The sequence below is a fragment of the Eptatretus burgeri genome, chromosome 7 (genome assembly GCF_056783735.1).
Source record: "Eptatretus burgeri isolate ZD-2024b chromosome 7, Ebu_testis_v1, whole genome shotgun sequence".
Taxonomy (NCBI): Eukaryota; Metazoa; Chordata; class Myxini; order Myxiniformes; family Myxinidae; genus Eptatretus; species Eptatretus burgeri.
The window spans coordinates 29,187,162-29,215,157 of record NC_140967.1 but is presented as its reverse complement, the minus strand read 5'-3'; the positions used below and the strand labels follow the sequence as shown (position 1 = coordinate 29,215,157).

General features: G+C 46.1%; 1 protein-coding gene across 2 annotated transcripts in view; it reads left to right on the top strand.

Annotated features, from left to right (window-relative positions):
• The window catches only part of LOC147022911 (matrix metalloproteinase-14-like), an 89,924-nt gene that overhangs the window by 25,821 nt on the left and 36,107 nt on the right, over positions 1-27,996 (top strand). For both annotated transcript variants that reach the window (XM_085887871.1, XM_085887870.1), the window contains exon 2: positions 14,577-14,725. In XM_085887871.1, the coding sequence (XP_085743997.1) occupies positions 14,577-14,725 (149 nt within the window). The remainder of the gene's footprint in view (positions 1-14,576; positions 14,726-27,996) is intronic.

The window sequence follows — 27,996 nt, the reverse complement described above, 5'->3', positions numbered from 1 at the left end:
GGGCTGTGACGCTTTGAGTTAGCCATTTTTTCTGTTCTATTTTTTATTTCAAACAAACAGCATCTCAACAACCACGCCATCCCCACCACAGCGCCAACCACGCCACCTCCACCATCAACGCTACCACATCTTCACCACTCGCCATTCAGTAGGCCCTGTGCGATTACGATCTCCGGGAACAAACAAAAACCAACGACTATGCTCGGGGGTTTTCCGCCTGTTTTTCCCGTCGAGGTTCTCCGCGCTCGGTGTGGAGGAGGGGCGATGCAGGGGTCAAAGGTGAGAAAAGGTGGGGGCCTCTTTTTGGGGGAATAATTCCCTGGCTCTGAGCCAAGACTGACTCCCCCGGCCCCCGCATGGCGCGGGGTGGAGGGAAAGCGAGAGGTCATGCCCCCCCTTCGAGAGGCTTCTCCAAGAAGCTCGAAGGGAGGCGGGGCCGAAAACGGGGCGGAGCGAAGGGCGGAGCCCCGCGCTACAAAAGGCGAACAGGACGGACCTTGAGGTGTGGTTGGTCAAGAGTGGTTGGTCGAGAGTTGGAGTGAGTGGTTGGTCGAGGGTTGGTCTTCATGGTCGTCTTCTGGTTCGAGTCGCGAGCTTGTTGTTCCTGCCTTACTTCGTTGACCCGTGCGCGAGCGCGGAAACAGCGCCGAACAAACCCCCGTCCGTTTCCCCAAAACCCCGTCCGTACCATCGAGCGGACCACACGAGCGACACGCGGCATGAGCTCGCGGAGCACGCCAGAGGGGGTTCGGAGTTGCGGTCGCAAAAGGAGGACTCGACGCGATCAGGAAAGTCGCACTTGCATTTTCTTTTGGGGTTTGGTGTAAACGTGTGTGTGTGGCGCCAGTCTGGTGAAGTAAAACTGTTAAGTGTTGCCGTGTGCTCGCGTAGTCGGTCATAGCTCTGCATTGTTGTTGTTGTTTTAAATTGCTTTATGTGCATTCTGATTCTGTTTGACTATACGGGTGCTTTGTGCCTGTGTCTGTGTGAATAAAGTGCTTGCATGTTGAATTGTTCCCCGTTTCGCTGCGTCCTTTCCTTTGTTTGAATCTCCATCTTGCTTCACGTAACGGGTTCGTCGTGGGCTTAATACGCCCGGTAATTAATCGTAACCGTCGAGGCCGACGATAACACCGCTTGGTTATCCCGATAGTACGGAACGGACCGCTTAAGCAGTCGGTTCTGCGGCGAGGTGCAGCGAGGTGTGATCGCCCGGTCTACCATCCGCGTGGGTACTTAGGTAGGTCGAGTTTGGCGAACAACCCTATCCCACGCGGGTGGCCGATTGGCACGATCGTGGTGAGGCCGAAAGGCCCACCCGTGACTTATCCCGGCGTTAGTCCGAGAGGGTCATGACAGAATTGTCCGTCCGGTGGGCGACGTGCCGCGATTCGAGTCACGTGGCCGATCGCACGCCGGCGGGCGCGAATTCGCAACAATATATATATATATATATATATATATATATATATATATATATATATATATATATATATATATATATATATATCCTTCTTTTCGGCTTCTCCCGTAAGGGGTCGCCACAGCGGATCATCTGTATGATCCGCATAGTGATTTGGCACAGGTTTTACGCCGGACGCCCTTCCTGACGCAACCCTGGTCGCCTCTTACGACACAGGGATATGGAACACTTATTTTAACCGGGGCATACACCGGGCCCAGTACACTAGTACTCACTTTGCCGACCTCGGAAGGATGACAGGCTGAGTCAACCTCCTGGTGTGTATTAATTCAAGCGGCCAACGGGGCTTGAACTCAGGACCTTTTGGATCCCAAGCCGCTACCCGAACCACTATGCCAACACCAGGCTAGTGTATATATATATATATATATATATATATATATATATATATATATATATATATATATATATATATATATATATATATATATATATATATATATATATATATATATATATATATAGTTACCCTGATCCTAATCTTCTACAATCTTAATTATGCTAACAAAACGGGCACCATCAGAATCATTCCCCAAGGAAATTAAAATAGTGCAGAGAGAGGGAGAATGTTTGAGGTGGTTTTGACCTCCCGATTACCAGACGAGGTCAACGGATCAACGCAAACCCAGTCGTTGAGGAGGGGGAAGGGGTGGAGGAAAACTAAGGGTGTCTATGGTGCATGGTGAGGGGTGCGGTGATATGCAGGCGAAGTGCGAAGAGGAAGGTGTAAAGAGGTGGATCAAGGGGGGTTGTAAATCAGCAAAGAACGTGTGAGAAGATAGTCCGAAAGTGAAGTGTAAAGAGGTCTGCACGTGTAAATGCTCCAGTTGTCTCATACTGTGCTTGGTCTGGCATCTGGCTTTCCCTTTTGTTCCGCACTCCGCTACCTGGGCTTCCTTCCGCTCCACTCGGTTCCACTCGCTCCGTTGTTCACTGCACCATGACCCTAAGAAGAAGAATGTACAGCCAGAGAATTGAGCCCTTCTTTATAATCCCCTGGTTGGGGTGTGGCTTCGGAGCAGATCAGGCAGAGCGATGGGTGTTTTCCAGCACCATCATTGGTGTACAGATGATTACCCCAGCGCTAGCTCCGCCCATGCGAGGCTTCCGCAGTGGAAATGGCCTCAATCGCCCCGAACTCTGCCATGCAATCCATCTATGAGGTTAACATTGTGCCGGGATATTTGGTTGGCTGTCCGACCATGAACACACACCAGCCACTAATTGAGCGGAATGCTTGGGCTATCCATGTGACTCCGAATAGGACCAAGCGCACATTTGCACCTCAAGTTAGACACCAGAACGTCCAGATGTGGTTATCTCTAATGGTACACCATGCTCCCCTCATTCCCCGTTATTCCGAGTGGTGGTCGTCAGTGGTGGTGACTGTGGCTGAGGCGTTTGTGGCAGCAGCGTAGTGGTGAGTTGTGAGCTTGGGTTGTGGTCCGGTGGCGTGGTGATTTTTATGAAGGAATCTTGATGTGTATGAAATGTAACATTGGGATTCGAGGCTGGTGAAGTCTGAGCTGGAACGTCTGTTGGATAAAGGCGCACAGTTTGAATGGGAAAGGGCGCATATGCAAATGGCTCGCCGCTGTTCCTATGGTCTGCATGCTTGCGTGATAGAGAGCTTATTTGTGTAAAGATTTAATGATGGCTAAAGAATGGAAAGAAAAACGCTACCTAAAGGCCTCACAACACATTTTGTCCCATAACCCACTACAGATAAGGGAAGGGCTATCTAAAACGAACACGAATGAAATAACTGTCTTCGGACTGCTATATGTTGTGTGCCATTGCTTTGGGGGAGTGCCCGTTTTTCAGAAATGCAATATAGTAGTTTGACAAGCTTTGTTGGCCTGTGTAATTTGGCTGTGGGAACGAGGTGCACATCCTCAGCTTTGTTACAATATTTGCTTTTTATTTTATTAATAAGAGGGCACTGTCATAAGATGACTGCCAGGCAGCCAGAAACGTGTCCGTGGATGAATTGATTCCTTTCCTCAGGGGGTGGGCTGACAATCCTGACACATCCTGTCTCATGTATCATGATTGAATGCTTTAACATGTATGTGCATTAGCCATTTGGTGTACAGCACATCATGCACTACATCTGCCCATGGACCGTCTGGTTGCTTCATGGAATGAAACACACGTGTTAGTATTTAGGTTGCTCCTCTTCAGTGGTCTTCGTGCTGACCCATTTGTCAATGATTGGGCCTTAACAGCACGGGCTGTTAAGGCCCAATCATTGACACTGTATAGATAAATCGGGGCATGGAGGCAGTGGATGACATTCTGTTTATCCATTATCAATAGGTATACACTATACATACATTGGAAAATTTCATTCATAATACCGCGAGTGCTTTTGTGAGTTGGCGAGACAGCTTTGAGGTATGAACACTCGCATTTGTCTTTGAATCTAGTCCCAACTATAAACTATCATTCTGGTGTTTTGCAGGCAGGTCGATGCATCGATGCACGTGCTATCCTGGGACATCAAACTGGATGTCCCTTCGATCAGCATTAGTTGGTGGATGTTAAAATTCACATCGGTGTCCTTTGTGAAAAGCTAGGCGAGCTATCGCGGGCACCTTGGCAAACTTGCAAATTGCTGCTTTAACATACAGGGGGTACTGCATCAGCGGCACAGTTGTGCTCTGAGTTGGACATTAACGCCACCTCTTTAGCTGCTAGTGCTAACACAGGCATGATGTTTCCATGGCAGGTGACTCGGGCTTATAATTTGTGCACCATTGGGTGTTTTTGGGGCACAAATTTATGTTACTGCAGGAGCCAAAGGCTAAATATATATTATATGTATATATATATATTTTGTTGTTGTTGTTGTTGTTGTTGTTGTTTGTTTGTGTATATATATTTATCCAGCTTCATTGGAGGGCACCTACCATTGTCTTAAAGTTCAGCGTGATTAGTATTCTACGTCTATTGGATGTTCACCACTTTAAAGCAGATAGGTGTTGTTGGCCACATCCATCCTCTCCTCTCTGTCCACAACACAAGGCCTCTTCAGTTCCTGACTGACCGAGTGTCCCCTCGGGCTGCTATTGAAAGGGCCCCCTTTGGAAGCTAGCGCCACTATTCATCGACGCCCGTGGCATACCAGTGAAAAAACAAAGACTCATTTGATGTCATAAAAAATACTGCATCATTGCTCTCTTGTCCCTTTGCTTGACTGTTTTTTTTATTATTTGTTTGGCATTGGCACCATTCACTTTTACTCCGTAGCAAGGGGTCCCTGCTCGAATTTCCTATTTCTTAAAAAAATTGACTTGTCAAAAGGAATATGAAACGCAGAAAAATGTTGCAGGGACTATGCCAGTCGGCATTGTACAAAACCACAGAAAAGGTAGACCTATAATCTTATGACCTGTTTGTAATTGGTCACTGCCTTTGACGCCAATACTAATTTTTATTACGGACCCTAGGTCTCAAAAAGCTGCATACTCGTATATTGACCAAACAGGTTCAAATGAACACATCTCTGCCATTAGAGCATTTAAATTGTATCAGATGTGGCAATAAATGTGAATTGTTGCTCTGAGATTGCTGGCTCGGTGACAGGAGACGCCATTTGTATCTTTGCCACCTTAATCCCTACCTCGTTTAGAATCGCGTGCGGGCATGAGCAACTTGCTAGTCATGATGAATTTAAAGTTTTGCAACAAAATGCAAACTAAGACTTATTTTTTTATGGTGTCACAATTATGCAAAAAGGTGAAAAACTGGTCATCCACCTTTGGGATATTGGGGATAGGGTTGGGGGTGGGGGTGGGGGGAGGGGGTTGTGAGAGATCTGTTGTTTTAAACTTTCAGTGGCTTTACTTCAACTTAATGCTAAGCTGATGTAACCTTTAGCAAGGCTTGATTTAAGTAGAAGGTTGATTTGGTCAAAAAGCCAGAGGAAGGTCTTGTAATTGAATGTCATCCCTGGGGTTATTGGTGCCTCAGAGAAATAGTTGAACCGCTCGCCAAACGTAGCCTGCACCTTCAATACTCGTTTTAGACCTCAGCCGATGTCAACTAGTCTTTGAGCACGAGTCAAAGCCGGCGTGATTGCGATGCACCCAGTACATCTGTTAAAATAAATGTGCCGGTTTGTCTTCCAAAGCACCTGCACATTTTGATCCATGGCCTCTGCAGCTTTGTACATTAAATGCCAACCAAATGGACACAACAGAGCACAGTCCTCGAATACTTCATGATTACCTCCGCCACCGAAGGTGAAGGAGCTTATATTATCACCCCTGTTTTTGGTCTGTTTGTTTGTTTTTGTGCACGATATCTCAAAAAGTTGTGAACAGATTCGGAAGAAACTTAGTCTTCACCAAGCTGTTATATATATATATATATATATATATATATATATATATATATATATATATATATATATATATATATATATATATATATATATATATATATATATATAGACGGCCAACAATGATATATAGCATGATATTTCAAAAATGTATTGTGCCCGATATGTTCTCGTGGATCAGGCATTATGGGGCGGAGGTATGCGCTCTACCGAGTGCCCTTCTAGTTCTTATTTGGTTTACTTTGAATTATAATGAATAAAAAAAGTCAGTACTGAATATTTCCCATTCATTTGTACTCATCCATCGAAGTGCTTCGCGTCCGATGGCAAGTTGTGAAGTCACACGTCGAATGAAGTGACATGACTGCGACACCGTTTTGTTTGAATGTACAAAATTTTGGTGAATCATTTCATAAGTGATGGGTTTCGTTTGTCTATGTCAAAGCTCTTGGGCCAAGATTGTATAAAAAGCCCATCAGTGTTGCTGCTATGAGGCTGTCCCCATTTTCCAAGCATGCCTCAGGGCAGGACGCCAGGACCTCTTCACTGACCCAGCAGTTCCACTGCTTTTGAAGATGTTTTACTAGCACAGCTCAGGCCGTTTTACTCGATTAAAGCACGCCTCATAGCTTTCTTCAAAACTTCCCAGCACGTTCGTCATAGTTTTCTTTGCTTGTCAGAACTTCCCAGCATGTCGTGTGAGTACAAGCGGAACCAGGGCTTTCTTTCTGAGCAGAAACGCCCAACAAAGGGATTCATCTCTCGGCCTTTCCAGCTGGTAAAATATAATCGGCCACAAGCTTGAGAGATTACTGGAGGATAGTTCGGAGTTATCAATGAGCTCAAATTACAAGCGCCATATTTTACCGTGACTTGTAGGTTTTTTGTTTTTTTTAATCTTTTTGCACTGTGTTGGGTTTAAAAAGCATATCACGTACAGGATGACACGTCTGGAGCTGTACGTTGGATTCCAGTTAGATTTCCTTTACTATGAAACGGCCAACCAGATTTTTCTACCCAACTCGCCTGATCGACTCTGCACGCACCCTGCATTAGCTTCAGGGACAATTTACATTTGACGTATGCCAAAATGCTCCCCCACCATTGTATGACCTATACATCCCACTTCCTTCCCCACTACTTCCTATCTGCTTTCAACCTTCCCTCCCTTTTACCCCCATTACCTCCATTCCTTTTGTCCTTTTAGTTTTTTTCTCAATATAACTCTTCCTCTCTCCCTCTTCCTTATGTACATAGATGCAGACATCTTTGCTTGTGCAGGCCTTTGTATGCCATATCTTTCTTTCTGTCGTCATGATTTGAAGACATGTATCGCTAAATTGGTATTTTCAGGCATATGTTTTCTGTGGCATTTGAGATGGTTTTCTTCTTAAAGTAAAGCAGCCCCCCTTCCTCCAGTGCAAGATCCGGTGACATATATATATATATATATATATATATATATATATATATATATATATATATATATATATATATATATATATATATATATATATATATATACATATATATATACATATATATATATAATTTCATAAGTGATGGGTTTAGTTTCCTGATGCCAAAGCTCTTGGGCCAAGATTGTCTGAAAGGCCCATCAGTGTTTTTATATATATATATATATATATATATATATATATATATATATATATATATATATATATATATATATATATATATATATATATATATATATATATATATATATTCAGCCAAAGTTCACAAGCTTCTCTCATTCCAAAGATACACAGCTGGGCACTTCACAAATTGCTTTGTTTGAGGGCTCCTAATTCTGTAATCCAATCCTTTCCAGTTCATACCCTAATCTAATGCTATCATCATCCACCATGATGAATTGGCTACTGCTACAGCTCTCTACATTTTAAGCATGACCTTTCTTTGGGGACAGCACCACTCAAGGATGAGTGATTGTGATTGACCTGCCATCGCACGAGCGAGACATCTCTTTTTAGGATTTTGGGGCGTAGAAAGGCTGTGCTCGGAGCCAGCGTAAGCAAGGACCTTCATTTCAGATTCGTCTCTTTTCAATTCCTTTGCATCGGTTTGGTGGGAGGTGGTTTGGGAGGGTGAGTTGGAATGGTTGGAAACGGAGTTGGCAGCGAGGTGAAGACCATACTGTTTTGATTACCCACTGTTTTCGTGAGCTGTTCATCACATGACCAGTGAATCTACGAGACATTGAAAATACTTGCTCATTGTCACGTGCGGTCTCTGCTTTACGAGATTCGTGCAAGATGTGTGGTGTTTGTTAGGAAGTAAAATACAAATATCTGAAATTATGCAATTTCCAGCTGGGTTTGATCCAGTGGGTGCAGCTTTTATGGTGTGAGGTTATTTGTGAGTCATTTATCTCTGGTTCTGTTAAGGATCTCACTGTACAATTCTACCCCCCCCCCTTTCCTTATGCTCTTGCTTGTTGGTCTACAGTGTGAACGTATTCAGTGTTGTTGTGTTTTTGTCATCATAAGATTTTAAAATGTCTCAGACTATCCTTGTCCGTCGTCGTTTGAACATTGTACATCTTGTTTGCTCGCATCCGGTCACTGGTGGATCGTAAAGAATCCATGGTGTCTTTCATGAAGAATCGGCGGGTTATTGCTGGCATCTTTCTTCTTGACGAATGCATATTTTGTATGTATGTAAAGCCGAGAACCTTTTTGAACCCCCTTAATACTGATATCTGTATTATACGATCTTCCCGCCACCAAGCGAGTGATTGTATACATCACCGGTGGTTGTACATTTTTATTTTCTCACCCTCCTACCTTTGTGTGCTGTTACATGAATTATGAGGACATTAGTGGAATACCGAGAAAACCAACACAGCTATGGAATTGTATGCCGATACCAAAGCAACGTGAGCATTAAGACCGAGAAATGATTCATAACACAGGCCACTGAGAATGTTTCCCTCGTCGGTGTATTTAGATGAACCGCTCTCGCTCTTGGAACTCCATCATTCAACTCGAAAGAAGGAGAAGAACCACTCCTTTTGTGTCTTGAGACTTATTTTTTTGAAGCAGATTTTCTTTGCGCAGGGGACACAATCCTGGATGGGTCGCCACTCGGACGCAGGATACTCGAATGGCTCTTTCTTCCCAGTAAGCTGGTACTCATTTTGCTGACCGCGGAAGGATGACGGGCTGAGTCAACACATCTGGTGTTATTTTAACAGCACGACAAGAGCTTGAACTCAGGACTCGAAGATCTTAATTCCACCACCTTAACCATTAAACAACAAGCTATCCATTCAACTCCAGCATCCTATAAAAAAATGTTTGCACTTTTACAACAATGAAAGATTTTAATTAATCTATGAAACGTAGAAATAAAAAGAATTGCTCATAAGATAGAGTGGGTGGTAATAATTTTGCTCGATCTATGGAATATTAATGAATGAGCAGCGTTAAACATTAAAGGGTATGACATACGTGCGGTACATATAATATGTCTTGATGTGTGAATCCGGTTATGCTCTTTCTTCATTGACTAATAAATATAATCAATTGTTCCGAATTGATCCCCCTGTTTAATAACCCGAGAAGAAAGATTCAAAGTTTGATTCTGACACCAGCCGGGTCACACCAAACGTGCTGCTTCCTCGCTTTCTGCTCAGCATTTAGATTTTAGAGGATAGAGGGTGGACAAACTCTGCAGGCTCTGCAGATTGGTGGTGGGGAATATGAGGGGTGAGATTTCTTCTTAATTGCCTAGCTGACTGTACGGAGGAAAACGACGTCACGAGATGGCTTCATTGACACCCGGGATCCACTGGGGAGTTAGGTGGCTTCCCCAAAGGTCACCTGAAGTCAAGCTGTGTTCGTCTGAAGTCAAGTCCGGTGGTGTCTCATGTGTCTGTCTACTTGTAACAGCTCCTCTATGAGCCCTAGCATCTGTAAGAAATTCAAAATAAATTTAAAAACAGATCTTTTGAAAATTGGCAGCAGTGTGATGAGGATGGATTTTACGATGTATACATTTGGTGGAGATCATTGTGTGGAATTGTCTTCCTTCCTGATTCCCATTGTTCATTGTGAATTTTGATAAACGATAAACCACAAAGGACACGGACGAAATTGACTGGAGATGGAAGGGGAGGAAATGGGTTATCTTTGTCCTTGACATTTCCATGTGAACTGAAGTTCAATAAAATAATTTTTTAAAATCAGCTTTCACGAATATTCATTGATTTGATAATGTGATGTTTTAAAAAAAAATTGTAAATGTTTTATTTTCAAATGTAAAACCACCTGTACCTTGTCTATAAAGGAAGAGGTGAATATTGAAGGGATAACAAACACAACATTAGAAAGGGATACAGAGAGAGTGCAAATAATCAGATTTTCTCTCCCACTTTGGTTCATAAGCTGCAAAGTTATTGATTTTGAAAGTTGCAGTGGAATGTTTTTTTTTTTATTTTGATCAAAACACCTGGGATTGATGTGAAAAGTATCTGTATCTAAGCGACTGGCTTTTTATAGAGCATTATATTGAGTGAAAAAAAACACAGAGCATTGACTACAGGGGGTTCCAAAATGACCTGGACAACTTTGGTTGTTAATATATTTAGTACCACAAATGATACAACGATACCCTTTGTTTTATATTATACAGAAACTCAAAAAGTTTTCATTGACTTGGTCATTGAACCCATATGCGACAGTCCAAAGGTCAATGTGTGGTGTGGCCTTCTCCATGACTGCTTGGTTGGTCCGTTTTTTTTTTCTTTTCTGGAGGATACAGTTTCCTCAACAATTTACATGAACATGTTTGAAGGATTCACCTTCCCACATATTGAAGACCTGCAACCCGTTATCATTTTTCAACAAGACAGCGCTCCCCTTCATTGGGCCTTAGTTGTTCGAGCCGTCTTGAATGAAAAATTTCCAGGTCGCTGAATTAGCCAAGATGGATAAAAAGCCTGGCCCCCATGATTACCAGACATACCCCCCCCCTTGATTTTTTTTTCTCTGTGGGGGTTTGATGTTGTCTACAACATGTTTTATTGATGTTATCAACAGCACCAAGATGGCAAACCTGCAGAATCTACTCTCTCGGATCACAACTGCGTGTGCACTGGTGGATGCAAACATCCTGAGCCGAACATGACAAGAACTCGTGTACCACCTTGATGTCCTGCGCGTGACAAACAGAGCTCACATTGAAGTGTATTGATGGTGTGCACAAGATGTTATGAGTTTCTGTATCATATATACCAAAGGGTATTGTTGTATCATTTGTGGTTCTAAATATCGTCGGGGTACTGGCGGTTAACGTTAATCCCCCAACCCGAATTGTGGTGGATGGGCTGATAACACCGCCAGCCTGGATAGCCGAGCAGTTTGCTTTTGGAGGTGGACACGTTGATCCTCGGAGAGTATAACGTGTGCGGGAAGGACTGGGTGCGGCACTGGCTGAGTGACGGAGGCATAGATGGATGCACAGGGGGGCTTTATACTTGAACCCCATGACAAATACACGGGCACATCAACTTAAAATAAATGCGAGATTTAATGAAGATAGACAAATATTTACAAGGGACAATAATTCAGAATGTAATAATAATAACATGAATTAAATACATCCTAAATTCGAGGCACCTCTACAAACAGCCTTAAATACAGACAAGGGGAAACAAAATTAAAAAAAAAAATCCTTCCTTTATTCTGGTACTTAGCTTGGTCCAGAGAGGGTCTTTGTGGAACTTGGAATCGAGACACTTCGTCCTGCACGTGTAGACGTGCCCAAAAAAATGGTGTCAAGCCGCTGTCTCACAGCAGGAAAACGTACGTCGGGCAATTTATGAGCAGTACTCAACACCAAGGCTCAGAGACCCTGTGCAGCTTCTTTTCATGAGCGAATTTGCCGACCGTTCCTCTTCTGCACCCTGTCAATTCACATCAATCGTCCACCCAATGAGACGATTTCTAAGACCCCGTGATCAGGCCATGAGGCACGCTCTCCCTCCCTCCCCAGAAACAGACACTTCATTGCCCAGCCGAACAGTCGAGGGTTAGCGTCTTGCTCAGCACGTGAGCCAATTCACCTCAGCAGGACTATAAGAATTGTGCCGTCTTCTTCATGTGTCGAACGAAAGCCAACCATAAAGCCCTGTTCTTACAGGCCATATCCTTGGCTATGTTTTCTCTCGACCGCGTCCGTCCCTCATTCTAAACTCGTCCCAACCAAGCCAACAACGTCCTCGCTCCCTATCTCTCCTGACATCACACCAAACAACCGTTCCACCTCCGGGGCGTGGCTTACTCGCACGAAACCTGGGAGGGTGGGGCTTCCGCCCCCGCCCGCTCGATACGTTTGCCTAGCTTTTGTTATAGTTGTGATAAAAGCGCAACTCCATCATTGCTGATTTGTAATACAAAAACAGAGGGAAAAGTCACGGGGGCAATTTCATACCGGGGGGAACTTATGCCTAATCTTTATCTAATTGACACCAGCCTGGTGTTAGCTTAGTGGTTAGGGTGGCAGCTTGGGATCCTAGGATCTGGAGTTCAAGCCCCATTGCCCGCTGAATTAATACACCAGGGGGTTGACTCAGCCTGTCATCCTTCTGAGGTCGGCGAAATGAGCACCAGTATACACTGGTAGAGGGGCACTGCATCAGCGACACAGTCAGCTTCCAATAAATGATAGCTACCCCGTACCCCGGCAGCTACGCTGCCATACGCAAGAAGAAGAAGACCTAATTGACAATGCATCACCTCCCCCTCCCCCCCGTGTGGTGACAAGTAACACAAGCTCAGTTTCCCAACTTAATTACATTGAGATGTCTCCTACATGTCCACGGACCAAACAACTATTCGATCCTAACTTTACTATTAAATTCCTCCATGTACCCCCACAACCGTAACAATATATTGACAACCAAAGCTGTCCAGGTCTTTTTGGAACACTGTATTATTACATTTTTGCAATTTTAATTTTTTTTTCATAAACCATTGTAAACTTTGCGTTAGCAGGATAGCTTATAAGGATATGAATTTACCTCTAAGGTGTCTAGCTTGGGTTAGGATCTAAACCCAACTAGAAACTGTCATCCTGATGGTTCGCAGGCAGGGTGAGGCATCATTGTGCACGCTGTCCCTCAGATGGACATTAAGCCAGAGGACCTGCCAGCCAGCCCCGTTTGTTGGTGGCTGTTAAAAAGCCCAGTCTTTCTCTATTATTAGGTGAGTTATCGCACACACCCTGGTCATATTCCAAATTCCTGGCCTGACTGAATGCCAGGAAGATAAAGGCAAACCATCCAGCATAGCCTGTGCTCAGGAACCACTTCGGTGGCACCGACACTCCGTAAAGAATCCTGTCCCTTCGTTTGATTGAATGTAAACTTGAACCATTCAGGATTTAGTGTAAAATCCATTTTTGATACTTAATATATGAGATTTATTTCATTTATTTCCAGGAATGTTTTATCCTTTCCAGGAATGTGATGGCCTTTTTTTCTTTCTGCTTCATTTACCATTAACTCAGACACTCAGGAATTAACTGACAAAAAAATGTATTTTGACATTCTATATTTACCCTTATGAACATAAAGTTGCAATTTTTTTACAGTAGCTATAAAAAGGTACCACCAACTATAATATAGTAATTGCCTGGAAGGACTTGAGCTTCGCCCTACCAGGCAGTTGATCTCGTTTGTGGTACCTTAACTATGAATCCTCCCAGAAAAGGTGTATGTGTGTGTGTGTGTGTGTGTGTGTTTTGATGAAACTCGAGCTTTAGCGGTTCCTGCTGTCATCGAATAATATAAATGGTACCGTTGGAAAGCGAATAATGGATTTACTTGGAACCATAATCCGTGTCCATTTAATCTTCAGGATGGTTGTTTTGATATTGAAGATATTGAAAATATTGAAGAATAAGCGTGAATATGAGCTTAATGTAGTGGTTTTAACGGTAACATTTATTATTTTACGACTGTAGGAACTCTTTAAACAGACACAGAAGGTGCACACAAGATTATACATCATAATATTTCACGATGCAAAATAAAAATATCTAAAATGACACAAAAGTAGCACAGCAGCAACCATAATGACAACAACAAAAACAATGTTATTTTTTAGAAATTATTTTTTTGGTTTTTCGCTTCATTTTACATCATTGAGACTCATAGATCGACATGCAATGGCATTTGTGGAGTACAACCTGCTGTCTTTTGATTGAACCCATCAGCAAAGCGACGGGTAGGTGGGCACACGACGGGTAGGGGGCACACGACGTGGGTGGGCACACTCCCATTCACACATTGTACAAACTGTACACGCACCTCTGTAAAGGAAAATGTACTAAGTATGCCAAGGATACATTGTATACACAAGTATTAACTCCAACGGACCTTCCTTTTCCGTGTGTCATACATTGCGGACAGCGTGCTAATTTTACATCAACGGCTTAGCTCAACTTCAGCCTCGGTTATACATGTTTAGGCTAAAAAAAAAAAAATCAAATATTTCAGGATTAACAATCATCATCAAAATTGTGAGAACAGCAGAGTGGAAAGCAGAAAAGCGCATCCAATCTGTGGCTTTTTTGCCATGAGGCGAAGGCTCATATTGTGGCGATGTTTCGGCCACTGCAGATTCGCCGTCGTCTGGGAAGGACAAAGTTTGTTGATTGTGGATTCTCGCAAGCACAAACTTTTTCTTTGATTGAGAATGACCGTTTGTTGTCTCCTTGCAGACGTGGTTACAGCGATATGGATACTTGCCTCCCGGAGATCTGCAGCTCTCGACGCTTCGCTCGTCCAAAAGTTTGACTCGTGCCATTAGCACCATGCAAGAGTTCTACGGCATTCCTGTTACCGGCAAGCTGGATGAGGTCACAATACAGTAAGGGCTCGTCACTTCCACATACTCTCTTTCAATTTTTCAATCCTCTGTCTGCTATGAATGTGCAAGCACTGTAATACCTTTTATTTCTCATTTTTTTTGATACATTGGTCATGGTTCATTGAAGAGCTGCACAACAAAGTGACGGATTGCTTAACCAATGGAGACGGGGGTGGGGATAAAGGGGAAAACACACACACACACACACACTGAATGAAAGAGAGATGGTGCATTTTAAAGGACAAGGTGAGTTAACATAGAAAGATAATGGGTTGGTATGGCTAATAAAATGAGGTGGTGATGAACTATGCTGTCTCTAAACACTGGGGAGAGGAGACCATGAAAGAACAGACTGATCAGCAAGATGATGCCACAACTTGCACTCCGATTCTGACATCACAATTGGGACATTCTCTTGCAGAGCAGCATCTTCATTTCAACATCAGATGTGAAAAAAGCCAGTCTTGCATTGCAGGTCGATTTAAGCTCATCGTTATCATCACCATGCATTATATCCCCCATGCGAGGTCCAAAAGCAACAAAACCAGATTCCTGGATGAGGAAATTAACTCGTTGGTTTGAATTCCCGACGGTATGGTTTGAAGTAGGTCAGGGCAGGAATATGTAATTTGGCCAAGATACCGATGCACGATGACCTACTATTTTTGAAAGGTCTGTTGAATGTTTTACTCCCAGCAGTGAATGCGAGAGATGGGACAGCCAGCTCAATGTGCTCTCCAAAGAATGGTGTAACTCGTTTATACAGTGCTCTGCTTGCTGGTTAATGAGGTAACAGTTGGAATGGAATTCCATTATATTCCACCAAAGTGAGTAGTGTGCACTTGCTTTTCTGCCAGAGCTAGAGGGTGACTGCATTTCAAAGGCTTTTACCACACTTACCTTAACATTTGCACAGAATGCCGGCCCCAGACCCGGCATGTGCGGCGAGTGACGTGCGCTAGGTGCTGGACTGTCGATTTCAACTTCCAATAAGCTGGGAGTGTTGCCGATTGCATTGGAAAGGCATGCGAACAAATACCTCTTCAGAGGCTGCACGGATGGTGTTTTTTTGACAGTAAGACAATCCAAGGTACCCTCTGCCCTGCTTGCCCCTCGTCTCGTTTACCACACCATACTGTCCTTCACCTGACACGACGTGCGGTCCACGATGACCCAAGATCTCAGAGTGAACACCCCCGGGATCCGCAAGCAGCTCCGATGGAGGATACGTGGTCGGTCCGGTAGGTTCTCCGGAAGACCGCGGGTCCATGGTTGGTTCACCCGAAGACAAGGGGTCCAGACCCGATGAAGATTTACTTGTGATTCATGTGCCAATTTCGGTGTGGGCGATTCGTGTCATGTCATGGGGTCGGAGCGAGGTGTGTTCACGGTCTGGGGTGGCCTTTCCGGAAACAAAGTGAGGCGGTTTCCGGCCAAAGCTGGTGGGCCACGTGAGGTGTCGGGGCCAATGGAAGCGCCCAATTCGGGCGATGACGTTGAATTCGGCATGGCCCCCTCCCCCCGAGCTTCGGGCCCAAAAAAGACGGAGAAGTTCCTCCGTCTCGGGTGCGTGCGTTTTCAAGCGGTGTGTTCCTGTTCTCGCCTCCTGCTTCTCGTCTCCGCCCACACCTCGCCTCGTCGACTCCGCCTCCCAGTCTCCGCCAATGTCTTACCTCGTCGATCCACCTCCTGCTGCTTGACTCCACCTCCTAGTCTCCGCCCACGCCTCGACGTCAACCCCACCCACCTACCTGGTCCCGCCCACTACTCCACCCTCGCACTCTGGACTCTGCCCTTCTCCACTCAAGCTCCTCCTTCAGAACACAGTCTCCACACGTGTGGCTGGGGCCAGAGACAACGCGACTCCTGTCGGGTACCGCACCACGGAGCATCCCCCCCTCCCAAAACATATTGGTGGCACGTCGTGCCATCGGGCGCCCAGGTACCGATTGCATAACCTCAACTCCCCTCCCTCCCTGGTTGCAAAAGTCCCTTCTCATTGGGGTTTCTTTTTCTGTGTGTGTCTGAGTGTGCTGGTGCCTGTCTGTTAAGTAAGTCTGTAGAAGATCATTATTGTTGTTACTGTTATTAATTTCGCGTCAAGTCTGCTCTGTGTCTGCTTTCTTAAGTTGCTTGTATTGTTGTCGCACCACACCTCTCTCTCTCTCCTCTATCCCTGCGTTACATACCCCAATAAATCTTCACTGTGCCACATACCTTTCCTCGCTTGCTTGTTAATAATTAATTATCATTATTAGGAATGTTCCCTGCTCGTCTTTGTCTTTTTCTCCCATTGGTCCAGCATGGTCTGAATCCTACTCTCGCCAGGACTTTATTCCCAATGATCCATTCCTTTTAGCCGGTACATCCTTGGCAGTGTCGCTCGGCTGCATCCGATCTGGAAAAGTGATTCGATCCGGTGGAGTGATCCGGTTCGGACAAGGCAATACGCCATAGGACAATATCCCATAGGCGTACCGAGGGCGTGGTTCCCCGGTAATTAAATCACGTGATGAATTAGGTAACCCGATTAACCCATAGACGGGAGGACCCTAGGTCATGTGGTTGAGTTATTGGCATCCACGGTCGGTTAAGCGACCCACCGCGTCACGGATTTATCCGTGTTTGACGGCCTACAATTCTGGGGAGTTTGGTGGGAATCGGCATAGTGGTCTTCCCCCACCTAGTGGTCTTCTCACCCGACTCCCGGCCCACAACAGTGTGTGTGTGTGTGTGTGTGTGTGTGTGTGTGTGTGTGTGTGTGTGTGTGTGTTTGTGTGTGTGTGTGTGTGTGTGTGTGTGTGTGTGTGTGTGTGTGTGTGTGTGTGTGTGTGTGTGTGTTTGTGTGTGTGTGTGTGTGTGTGTGTGTGTGTGTGTGTGTGTGTGTGTGTGTGTATACGTATGTACGGGTTCGGGGGAAGCGCGGGGCTCATGAAGGGATGACTTGGACCTGCTTCCCAACCTCAGACGCTGAAGCCAATGAGCCACGGATAACTCCGTGACCTGACGGGTTACTAAGCAACCACGGATGTCGTCTGCTGTGACTAAATCTGGTCCCCGAGCTCAACTCAACTAGGGTCCCATAGCTCAACTCTCTCCTTCCTTTCCCGGTGATTTACTACCCCCTCCCAGATGGGAACCGTCCTTTATACTTCCTACCTTTTATCTATTTATTACGTTTATTACAAATATATGTCGGACATCGCTATTCGTAAATTCGCTATTTGCAGATCCGCGTATTCACAGTTTATAAAATGTGACCTGGTTCCACGTTCAGTCATGTTCTTCGTGTATTCATGTTGTTTTTTTTTCTTCACTTTTTTCATGAGTGTATTCGTGATTTTTCCCATTTTCCCCGGCATCTTTGCGGGGTTTTTTTTTTCGTGCAGTTTTGTTTTGTTTTTGTTTTTTGTCTGTGGATTCACGGTTTTTCACAGGCAGATTCGCATTTTTCATGGGATTTTTGATTTTCCCTCATGAATCACAAATCGCCGGGAACCTACCCCCCATTTTTCCATTGAAACAATGCCACACTTCATGGATTTGCTATTCGCAGCATTTTCCTGGAACGTATCTCATGTGAATAGTGGGGTCCAATATTTTTTGATACTGTCTGACAGAGCAGTATATCTCAAAATGTTGTCGAAGGATTCGGCCAAAATTTGGTGGATAGGTTGGGTGTGTGACGAGGACGAATTGATGAGACTTTGGTAAAGATCCAGATCCGGAGACTCAATTTTAAAGTGATTCTTCACCATTGGGAGATAGGGCCAAAAAACGATCTAAAGCGCGATGTCTCCAAAAGTTATGGACGGGTTCAGATGAAACTTGGTGGGAAGGTTGAGTGCATGATAAGGATGAATTGCTTCGATTTTGGTGAAGATCTGGATCTGGATCGAGATTCGAGAATTTTAAAGTTGTTGTTCACCATTGAGTGGTTGGGCCAAAAACTATATATCGCATGATATTTCAAAAAGTTGTGGATGGATTATGACAAAACTAGGTGGATGAGTTTGGCAGGTGATAAGGACAAGCCGATTAGATTTTGGTTTAGGTGCAGACGCAGATCCGGCCTATCAGTGGAATACAAAACATATACTGTTGAGCCTGGCGTAGGTGTGTGCACTACCGAGTGTGTTTCTAGTTATTTCCGCCACCTAAGGTGGAAGTAGGTTATGTTATCACCCCTATCTGTTGTCTGTTTATCTGTTTGTGTGCAGAATATCTCAAAAACTCGTGGATGGATTTGGACGAAACTTGGTGGACACATTGGGTATGTAATGAGGAAGAGTTGGTTCAGTTTTAATGAAGATCTGAATCCGGATCCAAATCTAATAATTTATTTCAGGTGATTCTTCACCATTGAGAGATCGGGCCAAAACGATATAGAGAAGGATATCTCAAAAAATTGTGGACCGATTCGGACGAAACTAGGTGAACAGGTCGGGTGTGTGTCGAGGCCAAATTGTTTCGATTTTGGTGACAATCCAAATCCAGATCCGGATACAAGAATTTTAAAACTTTTCAAGTGATTCTTCACCATTGAGAGATAGGGCCAAAAACATGATATTTCAAAAAAATTATTGGGTCCAATATGTTCTCGTGGATCAAGCATTATGTGGGGGAGGTATGCGCTCTACCGAGTGCCCTTCTCGTTAATTATGCTTTCATATGCCATTTACATTTTGTGTCTACGATGTGTACCTCTGAAATTAGTTCATTTTTATGTTTCACAAGGACTATATAAACACCTTGTACATAGTATTGCAGCTTAAAATGGAACTTCCAACTTTAGTTGTGTACTGTATGGGCGGAGCCCGAGTCACGGTTGGGGGTGGTCGCGTGGTTGTGGATTCATATGTCACGACTCACCCACTGGGGACTTGTAGCACCAGTCGGCGTCAGGAGCAGCATGTGCTGTCATTAGCAGTGTCCTATAGGTTGTGTGCCTGTAGAGTGCATCCAGTACGTAATAAAGCGGGAGCTATGGGCATCCGACGCCCACCCTCTCGCTCGAGGAAATAAAGCGGAGTTGTGTTACCCTCCGGCTCGTGTTTGCCTGCTTGCACCTCTACCACGACACCACAGTTTGGCGACGAGTCTGTTTCGGATCGACGTGTGCAGAGTGCCTGGTTTCCTCGGTATTGACTTGGAGTCGTTGCTGGAACATTATCGGCTACTGAGTGATTTGGTAGCGCCGGATAAGCCCAGTGACGACGAGCTGTCGTTTCAGGATGTGGTAGAGAAGATGAAAGCCCACATGGCGCCGGAGAAGTCATTGCAGCTGGCTCGATACCAGTTTGATCACCTCGCTAAGGGTGCGGAGGATCGCGTCGCAGATTTCGTGGCGCGGGTGAAGCATTTGGCCGTGGCTTGCAAGTTCACAGCAGAGGAACGTCCAGCTCGACTCAGAGATCGCTTTATTTCTGGGCTGCAAGATGCGAAGATGGTGTCGGCGATTCTGCGAATGCATGGGGTCGATGTTATATTCGACTCGGCGGTCGAGACTGCTTCAGCTGTCGAGCAGACACTCACAGATGTCCACGCCATCGCCGGCCAGGACGTGACGGGTGATTCCAGCTGGGGCATGTCGGGTGACCCCGGGGTCCACGCGATGACCCAGGTGCCCCAGGTCACGCGCACGCCTTTCGGTGCGGGCCGTGGCCGCACGCCATAACGCGGCCGTGCGAGTGGCGAGATGAACACACAGGGGTGCTGGGGATGTGGAGGACAGCATCTGCGGCGGGTGTGCCCGTATAAGAACACCGTGTGTTTGCATTGTCACAAGGTGGGACATCTGAAGTGTGTGTGTCGAATGGCGGGGGCCGCCGTTAAGGTCTTGGATAGCGAGGTGCGGGACGACCCCAGCGACCTGGAGAGCGGCCTGCAGCTGGGGCATAGCAATCCCGGCGGCCCGGAGCAGGAAATGCAACCAATGTTGAGCCTGTTTTCAATTGGTCCAGAGGTGACAAGACCAATAACAGTGGAGGTCGAGGTGAATGGGGCACCGATCGTGTTTCAAGTTGATACCGGGGACATGGGAGAACCGGGGTCAAGTGTCGATCATGGGCGAACGGACCGCTCGTGACCTCCGCGGTGTTCACCTGGTCAAGACGACCTTTTCGCTGTACACGTACACCGGCGAGGTAATTGCACCACTTGCTGTGACAGACGTCTCGGTGGTCTACCAAGGTCAAAGCGCCCTACTCTCATTGTTTGTGGTACGAGGGGAGGGGCCCGCCCTTTTTGGCCAGGACTGGCTGGCTCGCCTCAGGCTAGACGGGATGGCGCCAGCCAGTGGCCTTGGACGGCCCGGCACGGGGGAGGAGGAGGAGGTTCCTGTTTCGGAGTTCGTACCTCCAGGTGCACCTGTGCCTCCTTCGGGGCACGTACCTCCATTTGAGCCCGGGCCTCCCTCGAGACCCGAGGGCGAGGTTCCAGCGGCAGGAGCCGCGACGATGCAACATGGGTTTCCAGTCGTTGATTCCTGAAACTACGACATACGGTTCCAGAGCAACGGGGGCCGTGCCAGCTGCGGCAGGCTCTCGCGCTCCCGCTGCGCTCGTGATACAGTGCACACCCGTGTCGTTCAGGCGATTTCAACGGGGGATTGGAGCAAGCCGGTCGCATTCAAGAAGTTCGCGGAACGCGAACATCGACGGTGGCCTCTGCGACATTCAGATGGAGACTGGCAAGCAAGTCGCTTCAACGTCGTGGCAACCAAGAGGCGTACGCGCAATGTGGTTCATAAATTGCTAATTGTTGTGTAGTTGATTCTCGCAGCACGAGTGATTCAGCTTAGCGTTGTTAAAGCAAATGCCGACAGTCCGCGTGTGAGCATAATGTGTTTGGTTGGGATCAATCAATATGATGACCAATATGATCGATATGATGTGAAGAACTTGCGGACGATCGTTGCGAATAAAGAGGCCGGGCCGTTATCTTCCCAAAGCCGCCCCACCTGCTACTCCGTGCCAGCGGCGCCCTCATGTCTGGCAGACTCAGCGTGTTTACCTGTTTGTGTCCGTGGGGGGACGAGCAAGCTTGTCATACGGGCAAGGATGGGCAAGCTAGGCAAGCTTTGACAAACAAAGCTTGTCGGCCAGGGGGCGCGGGAGGTTCGTCTCGGCGTGTCACCGCGACCTCGCCGGATGGCATGTGAGCATGGGCCGCCTGGGGGCGCTTCTGCTGCATAGTGATACTGTGCTCCCTGACTTGCTTCTTTATATCTTTAAAACGGCCATGGTTAGCGTAGTCTGCAAACATCATTGGGTTCGTCGTGCGACTCAGTACTCGAGCACCTGTTTCATTTTGGGTTTCAACTCGCTCGCGCCAACGCGATATATGTGTGATGGAGATAAAGGGCTGAATTGTGGGCCTGATTATATCGACGGCATTATTGTGACGGGTTGTGCAGATGAAGCCCATTTTCTTTTGTGCCGTAGTATGTTTTGTCTATTATGCTTATCATTATGATAATGATGTTGTTTTCTTTTGTGCCGTCTCATTGGGGTTTGATTCACGACCACATGATTGATGCCATTTTTGGCTCTGGTTGCTTTCTGTGTTGTAGTGCCAATGCTTTTTGATTATTATCATTTTATAATCATGCTTTTAGTGGGGAGGAGTGTACTGTATGGGTGGAGCCCGAGTCACGGTTGGGGGTGGTCGCGTGGTTGTGGCTTCATATGTCACGACTCGCCCACTGGGGACTTGTAGCACCAGTCGGCGTCAGGAGCAGCCTGTGCTGTCATTAACAGTGTCTTGTAGGTTGTGTGCCTGTAGAGTGCATCGAGTACGTAATAAAGCGGGAGCTACGGGCATCCGCCGCCCACCCTCTCGCTCGAGGCAATAAAGCGGAGTTGTGTTACCCTCCAGCTCGTGTCTGCCTGCTTGCACCTCTACCGACACCACAAGTTGCACACTGAAAGACAGAACCACCTGCTGTGAAAATCAGTTGTCAGCTGCTTCACCAATCCTGCAGCATTAATCACCTGACGTAGGCGATAGAAGCCTTTTTCTCAATTCCAGCCCACCCCTTGACAAGGAAATCGATCAATGGACTTGTTAATTAGATTGGAGTGGATTCCCCCAAAGTGCTTAGTTGTGTGTAAGTACATACAGTATTTATTTAGCCTGTCCTACAGGATGTTGCAGAGGTAACACAATTACCGTTGAGCTGTCTTTTCTGGGTTTGATCCCCAATCTGACAAACTGTCTCGGTGCTTTGCAGACAAGGGCATATTGTATCACAAAGTGCACCATCCCTCGGATGATGGACGTTAAGCTGAGTGTTGTGACTGCTCGCATTAGTTGGTTTATGTTAAAAAAAATTCCCACGGTTTTTCACGAGGAGTAGGCGAGTTATTGCCGATACCCTGAATGAATAACAAATTTCCGACAAAATCGCCTTCACTTCAAAGTCTGGCCCACCAGTCAGTTTGTGAAAGGCAAACCAAAATCTTTCTCGAGCTGACTCCACAAGAAGGTGGGAATACTTGGGGTGGTAGTTGTAGTTGTAGTTGTAGTTGATTCATTTATCTGGCATGTAACATGCAGAATTTTTTTCTTATCAAAAGTTTCTATTGTATGTTGTTTATTTTTTTTAGTCTGGCTTTGTAACGGTGTGTTGTAAAAGGCTATTATGAATAAATACTGCACGGACTGTTCTTAAATGTGAAAACAAAATGCGTCTCATTATGTAGTGCAAAGAAAATTCGTCAGTTATAGTAGGAATTTATTCGAAGTCTTTTTGCCGAAATTTTTCTTGTCGCTTAATACTTGGATGATTTCACTGTGGTTGGCTGTTGATTCCTAAAAAGTGTCTTTGTGTTCCGTGCACTACAGTCCTGTTTGTTGCTTTGCTGAAAGACTGACTAAAACCGTCGTGTCTTTGCATTTACATATTGAGTTTTAACTTGTAAAACGATCTTGTACACTTGGTTTATTTCGCAAAGTCCACCACAACCCCCTCCAACAATCACAGTTTCTTGTTGTTTTAATTGTTTTTTTATCTCATGATATATATATATATATATATATATATATATATATATATATATATATATATATATATATATATATATATATATATATATATATATATATATATATATATATATATATATATATATATATATATATATATATATATAGTGTTTCTCAACCTTTTTTGTCCCACACCCCACTTTGATTTTCAAAAAAATCGTATGCCCCACCATGATTGGAGACACCACAGTATATTGTTGTGGTTGAGGAAATTCGCAAACCACCGTTCAGGTCCCGTAGGTGAGATATCTCTGTAAGTATATGTGTAGTTAGCCCAAACCCGTTGTTTAGAGGGAATAAATGTGATTCATTCGGGCTGCGACCCTTCAAGATAGCCGTTTTTCTGTTCTATCTTTATTTTGAACCAAGCACGTCTCAACTGCCATCACACAACAACCACCAACCACAAGGCCGCTTCACAACAACAACAACAACGCCAACAGCCACGACCTTTACCGTCACAACTCGCTCTCGCAACCATCGCATCACCGCCATTCCAAGTGTCACTGTGGCCAGGGACCACCACAATAAACCCTCCACCACCTTCACCTCTCCTCCTTCTGCCGCCATTCCCGCACCGCTTGTGGGCACCGATCCTGGACTCGTACAGGGCGCGCGCCGAGCAGCGGGTGCAAAAAGCGGCCTTTCCGGGGAAGTCGGATCAGGAATGATTCACGCCCACTTCTGTTCCGTCCTATCAGCGAGCGCGGGGCGATTTGGCCCCGCCTCCAGGGGCGTCGGAGTAGAATCGATATATGCAAATTCGAGGATCAGGAATGATCCACGCCCACTTTTCCTCCGTCCAATGGGCGAGCGTGGCTCCGCCCCCGAGCCGATCCTGATCCGAAAATCTGCATATGGTTTCTCCTGCCGACTATAAAGCGCCGAGCGCGGGGTGAATCGAGGGAGAGAAGAGTTTCTGGTTCGGGCTCAAGTTGGAGAAGAGTTTCTGTTTCAGGCTCAAGGGAGTAGAAGAGTTTCTGTTTCGGGCTCGAGAGAGAGAAGAGTTTCTGTTTCGGGCGAGAGTGAGAGAAGAGTTTCTGTTTCGGGCGAGAGTGGAGGTTTTTCTGTTTCGGGCTCGGGCGAGTCGTGGTGGTGGCGGCGGCGGCGAAGTGTGGCAGCAGCAGTCAAGACGGGTCTGGAGGAGAGGCGGTCTGTCGGGGAGCTGCAGAGAGGAGAAGCCGGGAACGCGGTCGAGGGCGCAGTGGAGTCGCTCGTCGCGGGACCCAAGCAAGCCAGCTATCCTCTTTCCCCAGAGCATCAACCCCCCCCTGTTTCCCCCCGCCCTGAGATAGTGCGAAAAGGGGGCCCCGTTCCCACCCCATTCCAGGCAGTGCCAGCGAGGCCCGCGGAGGAGCGCGGAGTCGGGGCACTGCCGCCATTTTGCGGATCATCACAAGACAGGTAGGCTCGACGCGGTCTCGCACCCACAGCCCACGTCTGCCCCCTTGTCGTAGAGGGTGGCCCTTTTTCTTTTGCTTTGGAGTATATGTGTTGTCGGCGCCATCTGTAAAGTAAAACTGTGTAAGTGTTGCCGTGTGCTCGCGTAGTCGGTAGTAGATCTGCATTGTGTCTCTTTTGTTGCATTTGCTTTTTGTGCATAATTGTTGTGTTACTTTTACATTTGCTTTTGGTGCATAATTGTTGTAATTGTATATGTGTGCTTTCCGTTTGCCGTGGAATAAATGTGCCTCATGTTGAACTGTTTTTCCCGTTTCGCTTCGTCTTTTCTTTAATTGAATCTCCATCTTACTTCACATAAAGGGTTGGTCGTGGGCAAAATACGCCCAATAATTAATCGGAACCGTCGAGGTTGACGATAACACCGCTCGGTTATCCCGATAGTACGGAACGGGTCGCTTAAAGTGGCCCGTGTCCGAAGTCGACCTGCGGCGAGGTGCGATCGCCCGGTCTACCCTCCGTGTGGGTACTTAGGTAGGTCGAATTTGGCGAACAACCCTATCCCACGCGGGGGGGCCGATTGGCACGATCGTGGTGAGGCCGAAAGGCCCACCCGTGACTAGTTCCCGGCGTTAGTCCGAGAGGGTCACGACGGAATTGTCCGTCCGGTGGGCGACGTGCCGCGATTCGAGTTACGTGGCCGCTCGCACGCCGGTGGGCACGAATTCGCAACAATATACGACATATGTATTCAAAAGGCTTTATTAAAACTTTATGGCAAATTTTATTCAATTGCTACTCACTTCAATGGGAGCCCTGCCCTTGACGCTGGCTGCAGATTCGTTTGATTTGAGGAACCAATTTTGTCAGTTTCAGCCTTAAATCAGCACGTTTCGTGATTTCCAGTCGATTTCTCTAAGCTTGCAGCAAATTGGTAACAACACTAAATCCACATTCGACTAAATAAGATGATGGAAAATTTATCAATACTTCCCTTGCCAAAGTAGTAGAGTCTGGGTATTTCTTTTCGCTCTCCCCAGACAGCCACATCATGGTTCCTTTGATCTTGAAAAGAGTTTTGAATCCTCAAGCCCCACAAAAATATTGCCAAGCCCCACCTTGAGAAACACTGCATATATATATATATATATATATATATATATATATATATATATATATATATATATATATATATATGTTTTCTCAAGTGTTGCAAATTATAATAATATATATATATATATATATATATATATATATATATATATATATATATATATATATATATATATATATATATATATATATATATATATATATATATATATATATATATATATATATATATATATATATATATATATATATATAAAAGACTGGTGTTGGCGCAGTGGTTAAGGCAGTGGCTTGGGACCCAAAAGGTCCTGAGTTCAAGCCCCGTTGTGACACTGAATTAATATATATATATATATATATATATATATATATATATATATATATATATATATATTGTTGCGGTATTCGCGCCCGCCGGCGTGCGAACGGCCACGTAACTCGAATCGCGGCACGTCGCCCACCGGACGGACAATCCAGTCGTGACCCTCTCGGAGTAACGCCGGGAACCAGTCACGGGTGGACCTTTCGGTCTCACCGCGATCGAGCCAATCAGCCCCCGCGTGGGATAGGGTTGCTCGCCGAATTCGACCTACCTAAGTACCCACGCGGAGGGTAGACCGGGCGATCGCACCTCGCCGCAGGTCGACTTCGGACACGGGCCACTTAAGCGACCCGTTCCGTACTATCAGAATAACCGAGCGGTGTTATCGTCGACCTCGACGGTTCGATTAATTATCGGGCGTATCCAGCCCACTACCAACCCTTTACGTGAAGCAAGATGAGGGTTCAATGGGGGAAAAGACGAAGCGAAGCGGGAGAACAGTTCAACAATAAAGCACATTTATTCGCGGCACACGGGAAGCACACAAATACAATTCCACCAAAAGCACACAAAAAAAAGAAAACACAATTCCATTTACACAAAAAGCAAATATAAAAGCGAAGACACAGTGCAGAGCTAATACCGACTACCGAGCACACGGCAACACTTATACAATTCTACTTCACAGACGGCGCCGACAACACATACCCAAAACCAAGGAAAAGAAATCCCCAAGAATGAGGCAGGCCTGAGGCCGAGACCGGGTCGCGCCTACCCGTCTGGTGATGAGACGCGGAGCGGCGATGGCGCCGCACTCCGCGGGCCTCGCGGACAGTGCCTGGCAGGGGGTGGGAAAAGGGGCCCCCTTGGTCGCACTATCTCAGCGCGGGGGGAAACAGGAGGGGGTTGCTGATGCTCGGGGTATAGAGGATCTTTATTATCCCTGGTGTGCGTCTCCACCTCGGCCAGGTCGCGCTGCCGGCCTTCCTCGGGCGTGCAGCTCCTGGCACCGTCGCGAGCACCCCCTCGTCTGCCTTCGCCGCTGCCGCCTCTCCGCCTCTGGACTCTCCACCCTGGACTCTTCTTTGGGCTCTCCTCGTTCGACTCTCTTCAGCTTCTCCAGCTACTGCAGGCTTCGGGCTCCAGACTTCCACACTCTTCTCTCTGTTCCGACTCCTTCTCGTTCTGCTGACTGACGAACACCGTCCTTTTTATCCCCCCGTAGCTTCGCCTTTGACCCCCTCCCTTCGACCTTTCACCTCGCTCCCCATTGGCCCGAGAAAAAGTGGGCGTGAAGGCTTTTTGATCCACAAATTTGCATATATCGATCGTTCTGGAGGCGGGGCCAAATCGCCCCTCGCTCACCAATTGGACGGCAAAAAGTGGG